General features: G+C 34.9%; 3 protein-coding genes across 3 annotated transcripts in view; 1 reads left to right on the top strand and 2 right to left on the bottom strand.

Moving 5' to 3' along the window:
- On the bottom strand, positions 1–14,769 carry P2RY14 (purinergic receptor P2Y14). The gene is made up of 3 exons (XM_087965152.1): positions 14,696–14,769; positions 5,640–5,827; positions 1–1,075 (listed from the first exon to the last, which is right to left on the bottom strand). Exons 2-3 carry the CDS (start codon positions 5,656–5,658, stop codon positions 45–47), a joined length of 1,050 nt encoding a protein of 349 aa, XP_087821278.1. The 5' UTR covers positions 5,659–5,827; positions 14,696–14,769; the 3' UTR covers positions 1–44.
- MED12L (mediator complex subunit 12L) overlaps positions 1–19,674 on the top strand; it is a 196,110-nt gene that overhangs the window by 63,458 nt on the left and 112,978 nt on the right. The gene's annotated exons all lie outside the window — the stretch shown is intronic.
- The window catches only part of GPR87 (G protein-coupled receptor 87), a 19,898-nt gene continuing 14,811 nt past the window's right edge, over positions 14,588–19,674 (bottom strand). The window contains exons 2-3 of the mRNA XM_026665049.2: positions 18,826–18,952; positions 14,588–15,702 (exon numbers count right to left, since the gene is read on the bottom strand). Coding sequence (XP_026520834.1) covers positions 14,663–15,702; positions 18,826–18,880 — 1,095 coding nt within the window. The 5' untranslated portion in view covers positions 18,881–18,952 and the 3' untranslated portion in view covers positions 14,588–14,662. The remainder of the gene's footprint in view (positions 15,703–18,825; positions 18,953–19,674) is intronic.

The following is a 19,674-nucleotide window of genomic DNA, read 5'->3' on the forward strand; positions in this document are numbered from 1 at the left end:
TTCAGTAGGACAAATATTCTTTATTGGTCATAAACTGTTGAAATTTATAAAATAGTAACTGCTTCCACAATAGCATTTGACTTTCTTGATTTAGAATTTTCAAACTCTTCAGATGTTTTAACTTTGAGGTGCAATTTTTGGTACAGTTTTTCCTTAAATGGTTGACAAAGGAATACGTAAATAACTGGATCAAGACAAACATTTGCAGCAGACAGTAGCAATGTCAGTTCTTTTAGGTGAAACAGTATATTTTTAATCTCACAGTTGTAATCAGGTTTGATTTGTTTTAATGTATATGGGGCTCTGACCAGGTGGTATGGAACAAAACAAATGATGAACACAAACATGATGGTGAAAATGTTTCGATTGGTCTTTCTCTTTGCCAGCTTGGAGTTTTTCTTAAATTTTTGGTGTGAAATATATATTTTCTTTGCAATGGAACTGTAAAAGACTATTAGGAGCAAAAACACAATCCAGAAAATTCCTAGGCATGTGTAGCTTGAAGCTGTGTGCCACTGGACTCCAAGAGGGCTTTTGAGCTTCATACAGTCCTTTGAATTGTTTTCCGTAGGAGTTTGATTTGTTAAAATAATATTGGGAAAAGTGATAACAATCTGTAGCAGCCATATGATCAGGCATATAATTTTGCTACACTGGACATTGTAAGCCGAAGTGCTGAATTGAGGCTTCATGACTTTAAAGCATCTGTCAAAGCCGATGAGTCCAAATAATGTTATACTAATATACATATTTAGGTAAAAGATGACAGTAGAAAAGCGGCAGACAACAACATTGAGCTGCCAATGTGCAACTTTGGAGTCCGAAAAAAATTTAAAAGGATAAGTTAAGCTCATAATAAGGTCGGCTGTGACAATGTTCTTGAGATAAACAATAAAACTTGTCTTGCTAGGAATGTGAAGAAAGATCCAAGCTGCCACTGCATTTAACAGTATTCCACCTATAAAGATGAAACCGTAGATCAATGGAATAATTTGTTGTGTAATGATTTTATTGCTATTACAGTTATTTTCTGAAGTATTGCTTGAATTGGCCATGTTCAGTTCATTTTCAGTCCCTGAAAATAAAATAAAAAGATCAAGTCAAATTTAAGAAAACAATTTCCATGCATTTTTCTCTTTTAAGATATCAGAAGGTCACATGCAATTGCAAGTAAAAGGGCAACCTTCTCAAATAAAGTATTACTATTTTGAAATATAATTTCAAACAGGATCAAAGCAATTTCTTGCAAATAATCATCACAAAAGCAGCATGTGATTTTTTAAAATGCTTTTATTTACTATATTTATGTAAATAACTTCATCTAATGTGGAGATGCACTACCTAAGCAGCCCCTTGGGTACTTTCAGAGAATTGTAATTTTTAATGTGATAGAAGAAAATAATTAATTGTTTCTACTGAAAGTTGAAGCCAGCCTCTGATAACAACACCTGCTTGTAGTTTTCTTAATAAGAATAAGGAATATTTTGCCATTACCTTCTTAGAAATGTCTTTTTTTCAACTTGCCAATTTAGTTTAAAGCTACATTACCTGGTGGTTTTCTAGTCCAGTATTAGGCAGCAATAATTCTGCTCAATTTTTTTTAAGTTCTGCCAAGAAACTCACCTTTTATAAAGCAGCTTTAAACAATGTCCTATCATTTTTTAATTTCACCTACTTGTAAAAGGTATCTCAGCTTACAGAAGGAAAAACCCTCCTTAGTTTCGGGAAAAGTAAATGAGATGCTTGTAAGACTTATGCCAGCTGTTTCAGGTAATGTAGGCAACAAGCACAAATGATGAATACTAGTTTACCTTTATTGTAAGTGTTACCATAACCAAATCTAGATCTAGAAATACTTTCCTTTCCCTTGCATTTCCTAAAACTAGGGAAGGTCCCATCTGAGATGCTTCCCACACTCCTTTTCCTTCTGTGGACTAAGAGACCTTTTGCTTGATGGTTGTCTAAGCTTCTGTCTCCCAAAGTCATTTCCAGAAATATTAGAGATACAAATGCATCTGTAGATGCACACAAAAAATACATGCAATCTATTAACTAGAATAATTGCACAGTGTCAGATAGGGCAGCACTCCAGAGGGTTAACCTTCATTGCCCAGAAGATCATTGGTAGCCCTCTCCCTTCTTCCAAAGAAAATAAAGCTCCTGCTACCTTAAGAAAGTTCAAAACATTCTCAAAGATCCATCTCATTCTGGGCACCCTTTTTTTTTTGAACTATTACTATCTGGCAGACAGTACAGAATAATAAAAACAAGGACAAATAGGCTGAAAAACAGCTTCTACCCCAGCGCAGTAACTCTATTGAATTCTACTATATAGTGCAATATTAATGCAATATCAGGGGTTTTCAATTCAATGTATAGAATGTGAAGGATGTGTGTTTATTTTCATAGTCATAATATACACTGAAGATGGTATTTAATTTAGTTGTATGAGGTGCAATGACAATAAAGTAAACTAAACTAACAACTCATCAGACTTTATGCTTCTAATGAAATGGACCTGTTATTTTTGTAAACAGATGGTGATGTTTACTATTTTTTCTGAAATAGCCACAGGTTCCCTGATTACGGAAATAGATTTCTGCACATATAGAAGCCTCTTCACTATGACCAAGTATTTAGAATATAAGATCATAATGTGATATTTTTAAAAATAAAATCATATGTGTAAGTATGTGCATTATCCCTTGACGAATGCACAGGAAAAAAAAATATATCGCATAGCCTTCATGATTTGCGTAATCCTGTTTTAACTGGGGGAAGCATAGCTGGATTAGAATTCTTGTTCAGGACACCACAATTCAAAAAAAAACAACCTGAAGTTACCATAATAAATGTTCCAATCCTACTTTCACTTCCCATAAATGCAGCTTTTCCTTCCGGTCTCCTTTTTAAGTTATGTAAGTCTGTAAAGTCAGTTTTTGTCATTTTAGCATTTCTCCTTCTTTTAATGAGTTGAACATGAGAAAATTATAGGCAAACTTTCTTAGTAGAAAAGTGCTATTGATAAAGATACACTAGGGCTTATTTTTCATAAGGTTTTATGGGACAAATACTGAGGATTGCAGGAAATGTGAGGGAAAAGAATCAGTTCATATCAGTTTTTCATATTCACTTAATGATATACTGAGAAATATGGATCTGAATATTAATGTGTTAGAACAAGGTGCAAGAAATGCAGTGACTGAATCCAAATTACATATAAATGTTGAAAAATTAACATAGATGAACTTACGTTCCTTGGTAAAAGTTTGCTAAAATTGGAAAATAGAAGGATAAATTTTAAGATGTAGAAATGCTGAGGGAAAGGCAGTGAGTGCAATCTCTTGCAAGGGTTAAATGGCTCTTGACATAAATAACAATCGCTGTCTTGAAGAACATGCCAAGAAGTATGTAGTGAATGAATAATGACTAAATTATAAAAATGATATATAAAATTGAGAGAAGGAACAAGACCAAGTAAGCTATAGATGGTTGGAGTTAAGTTTTTCAGAAAAAAGTGAGAAGTTTAAAGAACAAAAAGCAATATATGAAGTATATGAAAATGATAGATTATATAATTATATGTGAGAAAGATATAGAGAAGTATAGTGAACAGTATTGGTATTACTCAGCTTTCTTTTCTTTAAAATATCCTTTATTTAAATCACACTAACAAGTTAAATGATTGCAACTATTAAACAGAATCTATCCCCCCCCCCAAATCCATAAATGCCTTTGTGAGGAATCTTTCTGCATACATAGGAAATTTCTACTATTGTGATTTACAGCTGAAAACTTAATGAGTTGATTTAAAAATGAAGGAACAGCTAAAAGAAAAATGTGATATTTACACAATTGAACTTGACTTTGGACATGAGAAGGCCAAAGAGACTGCAGAAATAAACTCTGCAGGGGATTACATATATATTGTGTTTATGGAAACCAATGAAAAATGTATCAACTGTTCTCTCTTTGAAACAATTTCAAAATTCCAGGATGCGGTTTTATGGCCTCTTAAGACAACAGCTCCATATATAGATCCATTTCCTTGAATCAAATTAAGGTGAGAGTTTTGAGACACTAATGTCATAGAACTTCTTGTGATCTTTTCAGACTGGTTGATTTCAAGGTGAGGAACACAATACCTACAGTAATTTTTATAACAGCTTAGCACAGTATGGGCCAAGAAGAAATCTGGACCCATTTCATTTCTCTGCTTGCAAACCAGAGTAGCATTTATACCAACTGTTAGCATTCAAAGTAGAATAAGCAGGAAAAGCAAAAGAAGTTACTTCCAAGAAAGAAACTATGTTCATAAAATATTGGTTCTTTTTGCTGTTTATTTCCAGAAGCCCATTGACTTTGTAGTCCTACCCTATTATTTCATAATTGTACTCTAGTGGCCCCTCTGAGTTTACTAAGCACAATTTGTTATATACCATGAAATACCTGGTTACCATATCCTATCACAACTATATTGCATAAGCCTGTAACTCCCTCTTTCTAGAACTATAGTTGCCTCCAGTGCCGTCCATACAGTAATGTAATCTATACTGGTATCCAGTTCAAACCTGTCCCTAAAAAGCACATCCAGTTCATTATAAACCAAAAGTGTTTTTCCCCTCATTTCTGTTCTGCAGAGCTTTGAAATCTCTGGATTGCTCTGATGTCAGAAACCCAAAATTATTCTGCCAAGTATGAAGTTTACAGAAATACAAAGATTTCTAACAATGAATTATACTTTGTTTAATAATAAAAATAACACAGTAATAAATATAGCTTAAATATTGTAATTGTGTAATGTGCAATATTTCTGTACAAAATAGCCAGCATGGGCTATACTTTGCTCAATAATGCTATATTATACTAAACATTCAAAATAAGAGGTAAGTCATTTGTTCATTAGCATTGGTTATCAAGCAAAATTTGCTTCATGTTGCAAGTGTCCAATAACATAAATAAGTCTTTTAAAAGAGTTAACTTGGCTTCTCCTTCTAATTATGGTATTGTTTGCCTTCCTGGCATTCCACAGATACACACAAAACTTGTTTTCCATTTTTATTTTTCACCAAAACTTTTTTTAAAAATTAAATTCTCATTTAATCCCAGTAACTATGAGTAGATAGCTAATTATACTTATATATTTGAGATGGAAGCAATCTTTAATACAAATGCAATCAGGTTTAACTTTATAGATTTTTTTTAAAAGTATCAGAGGTACAAAGATGGGATATAACTGGTTTTATAACTGCTTGAGTAACTAGTTCAGGAGAAGCTATAATTAATGCAATGTATAGCTAATAATGAACAATTAAATATTTTCTTTATTTTTATTTGTAACTTACTGGTGTGTTGATTCTCATTACTAGTTTTAAATTGCATTGAGATTTAACAATAACCTTTATAATGGTGTTGGAAGTGAATGATGTACAGTCAAAAAACTATGTGTTAAAATAATATACCATACCAGTAATACCATGTCATATTCAGCATACATCTACTAAGTTATTGTGTTTTAAATATCTTTTCTAGTCCGCAGTTTGGAGTTATAATCCTATGACTAGATTTGAGATTAAGCATTTTGACAAGAATACATTTTTAAAAAAATCAAAGCAAATAAATGTAAAGTAACTTCTTACCAGTATGGACTTTGGTCATTTTTCAGATGATTCAGAAGTGATGGTACCCTTTCAAATCCATGCTAAAATAAAGTTCCCAGTACTTCCCACACTGGTTTAGTCCCAGAGTTGTAGAGTTTGTGGCTTCCAGCTGATACTACAGCTGGCCATGAGAGGCTGATTAAATTGAGAGTGACAAATCTAAAAACCTTGCCAAAAAAAAAAAAAAAAAAAAAGGAAATGTATGAAGAAGCTGAAACCATAATAGTTTTCTAGTAGCAAAAGCAACTCTTCCAAAATTCTAATTTCCTCCTCCTTCCACGCCCAGTTCTTATAAACTAAAAAATTCTCAAGAAATCGGCTTAAGCAACAAACAACATACCCAGCTTTGGTAATAAATATTCTCTATGTACTTCCATATTAAGCAGAAAAAAATATTTGACCATATTTTTTGGTTTTAACTGGTTAGATTTAATGAATGTTTTCAAAGTGATATGAGCCTTGTATGGAATCAGTGAAAATCTTTTCTAGGACTGCATTATTTTTATGGAAGAAGTGCTGGTGCTTTGCAAAAAGTTAATGTCCTTATTAGTGGAATAACTGCAAGAGCTGCAGACAAACAAACTTTGTAATTATTTTCTTTTTATATTGAGTGAGAAATGAATACTGTTTAAAAATGAAAATACATGAAATCATGATGAGTAATATGTTAAAAGTCCTTGTGGGAACTGCTGTATAAAATCAGTCAGATCTCACGGAAAATTACCACCTGTTGAGACCCGCACAGGAAGAGTTCATGGTTCTAAGAAGTTGAAATTCCTGATGTACTTACGTGAAACAAAGGGTTTTTTTAATGCTCTTTTTTATGTTTTAAAGCTAATTATATAAGGAACTAGCTCCATACCCATGCTTTGCTATGAAACTATGTGATTGGGCTTAGTTTTTTTGGGAGGAAAATAAAGGAAAAAATTGTGCCTCTGCCTTTCAGCATCCATCGGTATTCATCTGCTTAGCATCCTTTCATAGTGAGAGAGTTGAGGGCTACTTGGAAACTGAAGCAGTATTTGCTGTGTGAGCAAGAAGGAGACAGCAAGGAGCCTGGGCATGGCTTAGCTCAAGTGTTCTGTACTAAAGCTGGTTGCTGCTGTGAAACCAAAACTGAAACTGAAACTCCTCTCCTCTGCTTGTATTTTGCCTTTGGAACAGATTTCTTTTGAGGTGGGGAGGGGAAGTAGAACTCCTTAGCATCAGAGTGTGTTAATGATAATATAAGAAATACTAATGCTCTGATGGTCATTTTGAAAAATCCTTTCTTACTGAGCACCTAGAAGCCAAGAGGAACATACGTGCCAAATTTCAAGTTTGTAGGCTTTATGGTTCTGGAGATTTTGTGATGATGTGTGAGTGGTATTTCGCTTTTATATACATAGATAACTATTTAACTCTGACATAATATTAATATTATTGAACACAATCAAATTGCTACAGTATAAATTCTAAAGCAGGGGTCGCCAACCTTTTGGACCTCAGAGACCACCAAACTCATAATTTTAAATCCCGTGGACTATTAATATGAATTTTGACTGACAGTGGCTTGCTGACGTTGGTGTGAAAGTCGGTCCCATATTCCAGAACTGAAGTAGTCACAGGACTGATCCTTTGGTCATCCCGGAGCAGCTGCTCCTCCAGTCCATGGCAGGCCGGTGCACCCAGGTGGAGGAGCAGCTGCTCCAGGATGACCAAAGGGCCAGTCCTGTGACTACTGCAGCTCTGGAATATGGGACCGACTTTACCACCAACATCAGCAAGCCATCCTGGGGTGGATTTCTCTCCCTCACCATTGGTCTTACCTTCTAGTTCCAGCTCGCGTGGCTCTACTCAAGATAAAGTTTCCACTCAGCTGAAGTATGGGGGCCAGTGGGTAGATGGGTCATGTGGGCGGCACAGCCTTGTGTTCCCGAGCAGCATGGATTAATTGCTTTGGGGGGGTGCGTTGGGGGGGACATTTCTCTGTGGACCACCAAAATTTTCTCACGGACCACCAGTGGTCCCGACCATTGGTTGGCGACCACTTTTATAAAGAACATGGGTGGCATGAAATGTGCCACTTGAATGAACACTTGATTCAACTGTAGATTCACTTTCTGTTGCTTAAGATTGGGAAATATCACATACCACAATGTCTGCTTTTTTTTAACATGAACTTTTAAAAAGAAAGAAGAAGTAGCGGTGCTTATATAAAACAGACTACATTGCTGACAGATAAGAATGAAATGACATAGTTGCTAGGACAATTCTTTCTGTACATATTTAAATTTCCTTAAACGTTGATATCACCCTCAACATAATTCCTACTGGTTATCTTTCTTTCTTACCTTCCCCACATTCTATGTTTACTTCAATTATAGATATATTCTTGAGCATTTTTATTAATAAGAAAGCCTAATTGGGGCTTACCATCAGATAACTCTGCATCAACTGTGTGCACACTTTCAAATCTCAAAAAACCAAGCCAGTAGAGGTGATCCTCGATTTACAATCATTTGTAAACCATTTTTACCATTATTGAAATTTGAATGGCATTGAAAAAAAGTGACTTGCAACCAGTCCTCGCACATTTTAGAGTCATCTCAGTATCTCTGTGGTTACATTTGGACATTTGGCAATTGACATGTATGTATGACAACTACAGTGTCCCAGGCAGTGGTGGTATTCAACTGGTTCTGCCCGGTTCTGGCAAGCCAGTAGGAGCGATGAGCAGCATAGACCAAACTGGTTCTCTTCGCCACTCTGCTGTTGGGCCCACCCATCCACCTGGGCTTCCATATTCACTTTTATTCTCTAAATTTGTAGCTGCTTTGCGCGGCGTAGAAGAGTGCCGCACGGCAGCTGCTGAAGTGACTGGGATCATGCAGGCTTGCAAGAGGTGAATTAGATCGCCTCTGTGCCACACCCACTGAACCGGTGGCAAAAATATTTAAATCCCACGTCTGGTCCCAGGGTCATGTGATTGCTATTTATGACCTTTCCAATCAGCTTATGACAAGCAGCAACAATGGGGGAAGCTGGATTTGCTTAAAGATTGTGCAATTCACTTATAACTGCAGTGATTCACTTAACAACCACAGCAAAAAAAGGTTGTAGAAGAGGGTGCAGCTCACTTAACAATTTAGCAATGGAAATTATAGTCCCAATTGTGGATTGTAAATTGAGGACTGCCTGTATGTCACTGTTATTTCTTAAGAAATTTACAAGAAAGTTTTGATGTTATTATACAGGCACGTAATACAACCATGAATAGAGTGCTCTGTTCCAAACCCTTCACAACTATATGCCATCATAAAAGTTAAAAATAACAATGTGATTAACCAGATTTATTTAAAGGAAAACAGGAGTTTTTTTATACAATCTTGCCAATTATATTTACTTTAACATCACATTTTCTCTATAGTTTGTTGAGAACAGGTTTCCTTAATTTTTCTAATTATAGATAGTTGTCAACTTGCAACTACATTGGGACTAGAATTTCTACTGCTAAGTAAAGAAATTATTATGTTGGTTGTGCTGGATTTTATGACCTTTTTTGCCAAGGTTATTAAATGTATCACTGCAGTTGTTAAGCAAATCCAACTTGTCCCATTGATTGTGCTTGTCAGAACAAAATTATATGACTCAGGACACTGCAGCAAAATCATAAATACCTACTGGCTGCCACGTATCCAAATTTTGATCTCATGATCCAAATTTTGATCATGTGATGGTCATAAGTATGAAGATGGTTATAAGTGATTTAGTTCAACGACATTGTAACTTTGGATGGTTGCTAAATATGTGGTTGTCAACTGAGAACTACCTGGAGGAGAGGTGGATATCTATTTTCTGGTAAGGTAGAGATGTACAATTATCATAATGTTTGGCTAGGTTGCTGGTGAGACAATAATTCCAGATTAGAATAACTTCAAAATTAAAGTCATTGTGCTGATAGGCTTTTAGCCCCAATTCAAAATGCTGATTATTTATTTTTTTAAAAAAACAAGTTTTATTGATTTTAAAGACAAACAAAACATAAAACATCAAAGTATAAAACCTCCTTTCTCAAAAATTACTTATAAGTTTTAACAAGTCAAATAAAGCATTATTTTTAAGGCATAGTTCCACATTATCACATTTCCATTTAAACACATATATATCTTTTCCAAATTTCTCATTGTTTCTCCCTTCACTTTTATTCAATTATATTTCTTTCTATCAAGGTTTTATTAATTCTCAATCAAACATAACCACACATAAAACAAGACATAAAAAGATAGAACCTCCTTAATTATCATTTATACATATCTTTTCCAAATTTATCTCCCTTTAGTTTTATTGCTCCAAGGTTTTATTAATTCACAATCAAAACATAGCTAACCAAAACACAAAACATAAAACATAAAACTTCTTTTGAAAAGTGGCTTAGCCCCGGGTTACATCTTTTTTTACAGACCTAAATCAAGTTCATGCTCACCTTATATACCATTCATATCTTATTAACCATTCTATATTTTCTATATAACTTCTCCCTTCTTTTCACTCTCTTAATTATATTTTGTTTATTTCTTTTTATTTCAAAATCATTATTTTTGTATCTTTTGTCCGTTCTTTTCCAATCATCTATTTATCTCTTCTCTTTAGCAAAGAATTTCCCCTGTAATCAGTTTTAAGGTGTGACGCCTTTCCCTAAAGTAACACTTAAAATAATACATAATTTCTATCCTGATTCTGCTTAGTACATTCTACATGTTGCATTTTGAAAAAAAAGAATAATAAACTTATAATATATATAATTTCAATTCTAATTCTAATTAATAGTATAACTAAGCATTAATCATTTTACACATTCTCTTTGATATTTTATTAAATATTGAAATCTATCATTATAAAACATTTTAATATTTTATACTTTGCTAAATCTTATAATATTCCAAAAATATACTTTTATACTTTGCTAAATCTTATAATATTCCAATAGACTATTTCAAATGCAAATACTACAATACTATCTTATGTACTCTTGCAGAATCTTTCTTAAATTATACACTGTCCTTTATCCTTTATCTCTAAAAAAGATATCTTGTTTCAGACCGTGGCTTTTTCCCCCCTTTTTCCCTCCCTTTCTTCTCCAGTCTGATCTTTTTGCCCCCCCTCTCCTAACCTCCACCTTTTTAGCTTCCCCTCTCTGTTGTAATTCTCTTTTCAATTGCTTTCTAACATTGTACCTTTTTTTCACCTTATTTTTCTTTTTCTTGGTTGTTTTATTGAATCTTAAATTCTCATTTTTCCTTCCTCTCTTCCTATTTTCTTTCTTAATCAAACTTTTTTGTCCATTAAAAATGGCTTCCTTTTCTTCTTCTTCTTCTCCTTCTCCTTCCTCATCAAGTATTTGCTGGTACGTAGAAACCGCCATTTCTAAAAAGTGGAAGACAGCTCCCAATGAATTCTTGCCATTTTGTTCTCTTTCTTTTAATTTTTCATATTCCATTTTTAGTTGATCCACAGATGGTGCCATTGTAAATTTTTAAAAACAACCCAGATGTTTTTAATCTTAAAGTAATTTGCAAATGTCAAGGTTATCAAACAATCCAAACAGACAGAAATTATTTCCTCTTCTTCTCTTTGCAGCTTTTCCTCCTGGGGCAAAATCCCAAATATATTTTAAAGCTGTATTACAATTAGTTGTTGGTCTTATAATCTTCAAAGCGTCTCCTCCAACAAGTTTTTAACGATTTTTTTTTTAGTCCTCTCCTTCCCACTTATAACAAAGAGCTTGTTTTTACCTTAAAGAAGCAGGTTTTTCTGTGCTCATTTGCTTTCTCCGTAAGGAAGGGGAGTGAACTTTCCTTCAGCACTTTCGCCGCTGTAACAATCTTTTGGAAACAAATGTATCAATCCACAAGTCAGGTTTCCAGCTTAATGTCCCGGTTCAGCCAAGAAAACTTCTCCTTCTAAAAAACTTCCTTCTGCACAGTCTTATCCGGTTGAAGATTCCTTTGTGGCTGCCATTTCTGACAGCCGCTCTACCGCCTCAGGAAAAAGGAGTCTAGCCGGCTGGGGAAGGGGGGTGCGATATCCCCAGACCCCTGCCCGGATCTCCTCTGTCTTCCGCTGCCTCTTCGGGGCAGCGACAACCCCCAAATCCAGTTGGATCGGGGGTACCTCAGCGGCGAGCGCAGCAGGGACCCGCAGAGAAGCGGATTCCTGCCGCCGCCGAAGCCTTGCAACCGGAAGTCCCCAAAATGCTGATTATTAAAGTCCAGTAAAATGCAGCAGTGGGATTCATCCAGTATTGTCTTGCCACAACTGATTCTGCCTATGTGGTTAAATCTATAAAGTCTCTTTATAATAATAAAGTCCCCACTCCTCAAAAGCTCCATGGGACAGGTTTTTGCTGTGGAGCACCAGTCTTTGGAATATCCTGGATGTTTCTGTTGCCCCAACTCTGAGTGCCTTTCACAAACAAATACAACCAATCCTCTCCTTTCTCTCTCTCTCTCTCTCTTTGGCTTTAGTTGATTGTGAACGGCTATCATAGGAATTGATGAGTATTTTTATAGAGTTTATATTATTTCTTTTTCATGTTTTTAATCCATTTTATATGTTGCTGTTAGCTGTTGAGAAAGCCTTTGAAGTGGGCCTATTTTAAAATAATGCATAATTAAATTAAAATGAGTTTCAAAAAGGCTTGATGCATGTATTAAGATAACTCTGTCATAAGATTAAAGAGTTGCAATTGGATTGTGTTTAACTATACATTAGAGACATTAAAAAAATTTTTTTTGGGGGGGAGTGTAGGTGAAGTGGCAGAACTTGGGGGTTGAGTTAAAAGAGAGATAAGCCTGGAATCCCTATACAGCCAAAAGCAAACTAAGGCCAACTTTCCTTGAATTAATGTTAGTGTGCATTTGTTTGGCATGTCAGTTTATACGTTATCAACAGTAATACATTGCTATCTTTTGGCTGTGCATATAACTGCTGTTAATAATCCTACTTTTTAAACTTCCATTTGATGAATTTAAAATTGCATCTTCACTTCTCCTGCTAATTTTAAAGATTTGCATTATGATCACCTGAGGAATTTTGTGGAGAAGTTAATACATTTCATATTTTACTTCAGGTAATGCTGTAAATATGAGTAAGTGGATTGGCTTGAATTTTAATTAGTATTTCTTTTCTTCAAGGACAAAATAGATTGGAACTGGGCTACCACTTATCTTGGCGTAGTGTGAATCCTTTCCTGATTATTTGTTTGCTATTTAAATTATTCTTGTGGTTTATGCCAAAATTAACCTGACTGGAAACTAGATTGGACAAAGCTGTCCAATGATGTCTTGTGAGATGAATTAAAAGTAGCTTATTATGAGTTCTCTGTTTAAATTTGTTGTATTATAGCTTGACTTAAGTCTTACAGAATATCAGCTAGGCAACTGTGAATTCGGGCAAAGCCATACTTTCTGTTTGGCCCACTACTAGTATAGCTACCTATCATTTGAGTGCTGAAACCTATGACATCCTCCTTCTCTCTTTCCCAGGTTAATGGAAATAAACCTCACATCTATATTTTATAGCTTCTGGTTCAAAAATGCTATTTTTCTGGCCTAAGCAGATGATCTTCAGGGCTTCCTTTCAATCTATTGACAGCTTAGCTTTGATTGGTCAAAACACCTTGCATGCTTCTTCCCAATGGCGGATCATGGTCCTGTGCAGCCATTTTGCTCTGTTCTATCAGGTTACAATGTCCTCCGATGCTTGACAGATGCTATTTTTTTCATAATCTCAGTTGATCCATCAGTGGCCACAGTGGTGGTATTCAAATAAAGTTGCCACACTTTGCGCAGGCGCAGAGGCATTTGTGCAGGCGCAGAGGCATTCTAACTTGCCTCCTGCAAACCTGCACGATGCTGGTCGCTGCAGCAGCTGCCACGCGGCGCTATTCTGCACCACGCAAAGCAGCTGCGCTTTGAATTCTGGCCATAAAAGTTAGTATGGGAGCCCGGGCAGGCGGGTGGGCCAAACACAGAGCAGCAAAGAGAACTGGTTCAGTCTCCACTGCTCATCGCCGCTACCGCTCTCCAGAACCGGGCAGAACTGGTCAAATGCCACCACTGAGTGGCCAGTTAAGTCAATGAACTATCCAGAAACTGATGCTCCATTCAACTCTTACCTCTCCCAGTGAACTCTCTTTTAATATCTACTAATGTTGAATGAAGTATGCACCCCCTGATTTCCTGCCCCCAAACTTAGTATTGCAAAGCTTCTCTTTGCTTTCATTTATATTTTAAACATCATCTTAAGGATGTTTAGAAATGAAGAAATGCTACAATCAGTGTTCTTTGTTGCAAAATTCCCATGGATCCTGAATGGTTTGAGTATTATAGCATCACTGCAATAATGGTACCTATAAGTCAACAAAGGAAGGATTATTATCAAAAGACATTGTATGGGAAAGGTAGGCGAGGAAGGAAAATAATGGCATCCATGTGTGTGTGAATATCTGTGAAAACTAAGGAAAATATGAGGACTAGTTAGAGGGAACAATCATCAAGGCAGGGATGGGAAGGGCAAATAAAAAAGGGAATCAATCAATAAGGCCTTACGTTTATGGCTTAGCCCCTTTGCCAATTTACCAGACTGGAATTTTTGAAGTTGGCCTTAGAAACTGGGAGCAGCCTGGGAGAAAAGAAACTTAGCGTACAGTTTTGAACTGTCCTTAGACACTGTTTGAACTGTTGTCATTGCATTGTATCACAACCCTGCTTTGTCCACTAGATGGCACCATATATCTTTTAAAATAATTCTAATGTAAATTAAAGAAAACCACCTCAATTGTCAAGTGGACATCTATTTTGTAATAGTGGACTGCCTACCTCCTTTTCAAACTGAAAACTATGGAAAGAATGTAAATGTTAATCATATGTTGCATGAAATTTTTAAAACAAGCAAAGTACCTTTATTTACAAATAGAAAAAAATGATACAAATAACCATTAAAAATGCTTAGCAATGATGTCACAAATCAGTATATTCATGATAAATCCGCACCTCTGACTTTCTGATACTCTGAAAGGATCTGATGCTTTCACTCCTTGTCCGTATGTTTGATTTTCTGAAAAGCCTCCGTGAAAACGATCTACACATAAAAAAGTAGATGATTGGATCTAGGCAGACGTTGCATGCCGATAGGAAAATAGTCACTTCCTTGCAGTAATACAAGATCTTGTGGGCTGAAGCACCTAAATAATAATCTAACTGGCACAAATTAAAAAGGATTGTGCATAGATGGTATGGCACAAAGCAAATAAAAAATACTGTCACCACCACCCTTATGCTTTGACTATGTTTCCTTTTGTGACTTGAAGAGCTAATAAACTGCTTGCTGGATTTATAGATATATTTGGATATTTCAATATAGCATCCTATTAATACAATCAGCACAATGACAAATATGCCGTTATTGAAGTAAATGACAGCAGTGTGCCATTTGACTCCCAACGGGGTTTTCAGTTTTAAGCAGTCACTGGTAGTTATCCTAGTTGGGTAACTATTAGTGAGGACCAGATCTGGCAAAGCTAAAAATGCCATAACAATCCAAACCACAAGTGACAGAATCTTAGTGAAAGTAATGCTATACATCCTAGAATCTCCAAATGGTTTTACCACCTTCAGATATCGATCAAGGCTAATAAGTCCAAGGAAAACAATTGTTGTATACATGCTGGCATAAAACAAAACTTTTGTATACCGGCATAGGAAAAAATGGAAATACCACGGCCCAAATCTTGAATCTTGAATAATTTTAAATGGAAATGTCAGAGTCATCAGCAAATCTGCGGCTACAATGTTTTTGAGGTATAAAATAAAGCTGGTCTTGCTTCTGACATGGAAGAAAATCCATACTGCCAAGCTATTCAGAAAGATGCTTGCCAAGAATATAAAGAGATAAAGCATAGGTAAAACAATTGTTGTAAATTCATTTTTGGTAGAATTTCCAATTAGGTCTTGTGAATAATTGGCCAAAAGATTGATGTCTTGACCCGAAGATTGATGATCTATAGAAATGATGGTTAAAAAGGTTGGTTAAAAATTGTAACTATTTCACTGTGGTTCTCAGGTAAGTATTAACAGAAATCATAGTCACATTAAAGCTGGTTTTTTATGATGGGCAGAAAAGTCTGACTCATTTCTCTTTTGATTCTAGTTCACAGGCCCAGGAATCGTAAGTCATAAGAAACTTTAGTGTGATGTGTGTCACTTTCCTTCATTATGGCAACTCAGTATTATGCTGAATTTCCCTTCTTTGCCCAACCCAAGATTCTTTAAGAAGTACTTTCTAGGCATCCTGTCAACCAAAAATAAATCATGTTCCTAACATCTATTCAGTACAGCAGGAGCATATGGTGCTATGAGAACCGATCAGTTTTCTACCAGGTTTACATATATAACTTGAAATTAATCTTGATATTGTGCTATTATGATTGTAGAAATGCAATATAAGCTTCTAAGCCATGACAAATTATTGCTTTAACATCATGTCACTTTCATTTCACATTCCAATAAAGTAGCATCCTTTTAAAATGAATTAATTATGCAGTTAATACCAGTAAAGAGCATTTGGTTATAACTGTCTGTTAATGTACTACTATGCACATTCACACAACCTTCTGCAAATGCTCAAATTCAAGTAATTGTGAACATGTTATTGAGCAATTGCCTTAGAGAGCAACACTGGAATTAGTGGGCAAAAATTATAAAAAGGCAAAGTTCAGTATTAGAAGGAACCGTGCAACAGAAGAACTGTGCAGCAGTGGAGTGCGGATGTTCTTACTTATTAGTAGGAAATATTCAAGCAGAAGATATAGTTAGTAAAAAAAATAGGGCAAGCTTTCAAAAAAGCTGAAGTTGCAAGAAATTAGCACTGAGCTGCATGTTAGACTTGATGTTCGTTCTCAAAGATCACTTAAGGCTCCCTTATTTTGTCACTAAAGAATGACATCAGGAAATTATCACTAAAGAATGACATCAGGAAATTTTTGTTGCTTTATTCCATCTTTTTGAGTTTTTCAGAAGCTTCTGGTTGACCACTACAAGAAACAGGGAATGAGACACAATAGATTTTAAGTCAGGTTTTGTAGTATTTTTCTGCAGTGGATCATATAAAGTTTGACATTTAATCCATTTGGGAAAGTTTTTCCTCTAAAGTTGCCTTTGGGCAACAAAACTGGTATTTCAAAAAAACTATACTACTGTGTTAGTATTGTATAAAAAAGAGCTTTAAACCACAGTTACAGCAATGAGGTGGCAGGGAGTACATTGTTTTAAATAATGAATATGTTTAGTGGAACAGATGAGTAAGTTCCTGCTGCATGCAAGGACTTGTTGAGCATAATCTCTGAACACAGGGAAACAAAAAACACTGAGGAAAAAGTAACTCCTGAGCACATTTGTTGTGTTCATAATTCTTAAGATCAGTTCAGCAATTGGACAAGTTCCGTAAGAAAACTTTGAAGCCTTTTTTAAACATTCTATGTCTAAATATGAAACTGTCCAGTAAGATACATATATGGAATCTACTGAATGGTGGTGGTGAGGAGTTATATACGATTGGAGAAATAATTGAAGTCTAATTCTAAATTTATGGCAGTGTTGTTGCTTTTCTAAATGCAGAGATCATACAAGCATCTATACAGAATGTAATCAGCATTTTTGTAGCTGATTACAAATACTGTACAATGTACCATAGTTAATATTAAACTTGGTTTACACTGTTAAAAGGATGCATACAAAAAGAAGGAACAGTTTATGGAAAATTCATGGGAAAGATCTGCAATCCAGTGTTCTATGACTTTAATTTACAAAAGGGAGGAACACTTTAAATTAATAAAATGAATGATAAAGATCAAATAATCCATAGAATAACTTTATGGGGAGTTTTTAAAAACTAAATAATGTAATCGTTAAGACAATTCAACAACAACTACAACAATAATAATATGAACCATAACTAATATAACTTTATTAGGCCAATTAAATTTTGCATAATTGTTTCAAACTTTTATAAAACAAATTTATGAATAATTATAAAGAGGATATAGAAAAGGAAACATAGCTGATACTGAGTTGGTATTAGCATAATAAAGTTATTGCCTTAATGGAATTTGGATTGAAAATAGGGCTTCTGCTGTCATGTTCAAAAGATGACTGAGATAATATTATGTTTCCAGGCTAAAACTAATATTATTTCATTGAATATTTAATTTTACACTAATATTAATGGTGTCAGCATTTCAGATGTTAACATGAAATAAAGTGAGGCTTAAGCACTTAGCATGCCTTTTCTCCAATCTTTTTTTGGCTGTTTTAAACTTCTGAAATTTAATATAAAAAGAATGGTTATAAGAAGGAAAAAGCACTTTGCCTCCTTCAAAACAAATGATTTTCAGATGCCTTCTTTTAATACTTAATGAAATTGGGATTCACAAGAAGCTAAAAGTTTCTCCAGGAGCTTCATGAAATTTCATTGTTTTTGTGGATAGCGGAGGTGTAATTTTGTGGGAAAACATATAAAATGAAACAACCATACAGCTTAATCATAATATAATTCACATATAAAACACAATATCTTTAATAAATAGCTTCACCTAAATAAATTGGCTGCAGTGTCAATAGTTTTCCTTCAAAAGTATTTGCTTTCTCTCTACCATTAACACTATCTTTTTAAGACTGCATCAAGAATACAGATTATCCAAAGCTCTGGTAATTTATCTTAAATGTTATATGAAGATTAGAAAAAGTACTCATTATGAAACTGAAGCCAATTTGATGTGGCGGTTAAGGCACCAAGCAAGAAACAGGGAGATAGCGAGTTCTAATTTCAGTTTAGGGATGAAGGCAGCTGGGTGACTTTCAGACAGTCACTCTCTTTCATCCCTATGAAGCAGGCAATGGCAAACCACCTCCAAAAATCTTGCCAAGAAAATAGCAGGCACTCATCTGGACAGTTCCCAGGAACCATGACTAATAATGTTGAATAGGAATGAAATAATCATAACATTTACTTGCTAAATGTTATGTGATTCTTGCAAAATTATGCTGAAAAGGCAGAGGAAACCATTTAAAAGTTATAGAATTCCTTCTTTTCCCTTTTTTTTTTCTAAAACAACAACAACAATTACCTGTAAGGTTCAGATATGATATATTAGACCCCATTTTTACTGTTGATTTGCACATCAAATGCTTTTCAGAAGTCGTGTTGGTGGCAAGTGATCTGCAATATATGATGAATTGTACAAATTTTAATTTCTGAAAAATATAGAAATGAAAATATTTACAGTGAGCAAATAATTCAGTGTAACTATCTTACCTATAACTGAACAGGGAAAGAAGCACATGGAGATGATGGTACTTTGGGAAGAAACATGTTACAGTTATTTTCTATATTGCCATTATTTTATGCTTTGTTTTCTTATCTTATTAATGAACACAAATTGAGCTCTTGATTTGGCTGGAAATCTCAATTCAAGTAGTGTTAATATTAACTTTTTCCAAGTATGACCATATTTCTAATTTGTTAGCAGAGTTTGCATTCTTCTATAGGAATGCTTCCTATTTTGTTTCAGCTATCCGACTGTGCCCCACTCTTCTTTTTTAACCCTTTCTTTCCCAACAGAAAAAGATCAATGTTTCAACAACTATCAGCAGTAAAGTTGCTGTAAAGTTGAAAGGCAGCAGTTTATTCAAATCATCAAACAAATAACTATTCTTGGAAGCCTCCAGTGATGAAGTAACCACAACTTCTGAAAGTAAGCTGTTTCACTGGTTGATCGTTCTCACTGTCAAGACATTTTTCCTTAGTTCTAGATTGGATCTCTCTTTGATTAGTTTCTATCCATTGTTTCTTGTTTTGTGTCTGGATGCTTTGGAAAATAGGTTGATCCCCTCTTCTTTGAGCAGTTCCTCAAATATTGGAACACTGGTATCATATCTCTCTTGGTCCTTCTTTTCACTAGACTTTCCATACCGAA

This window comes from Notechis scutatus, chromosome 4 (assembly GCF_049901735.1).
Source record: "Notechis scutatus isolate UNSWTSFEM ecotype Mainland chromosome 4, rNotScu1.2, whole genome shotgun sequence".
NCBI classification, from domain to species: domain Eukaryota; kingdom Metazoa; phylum Chordata; class Lepidosauria; order Squamata; family Elapidae; genus Notechis; species Notechis scutatus.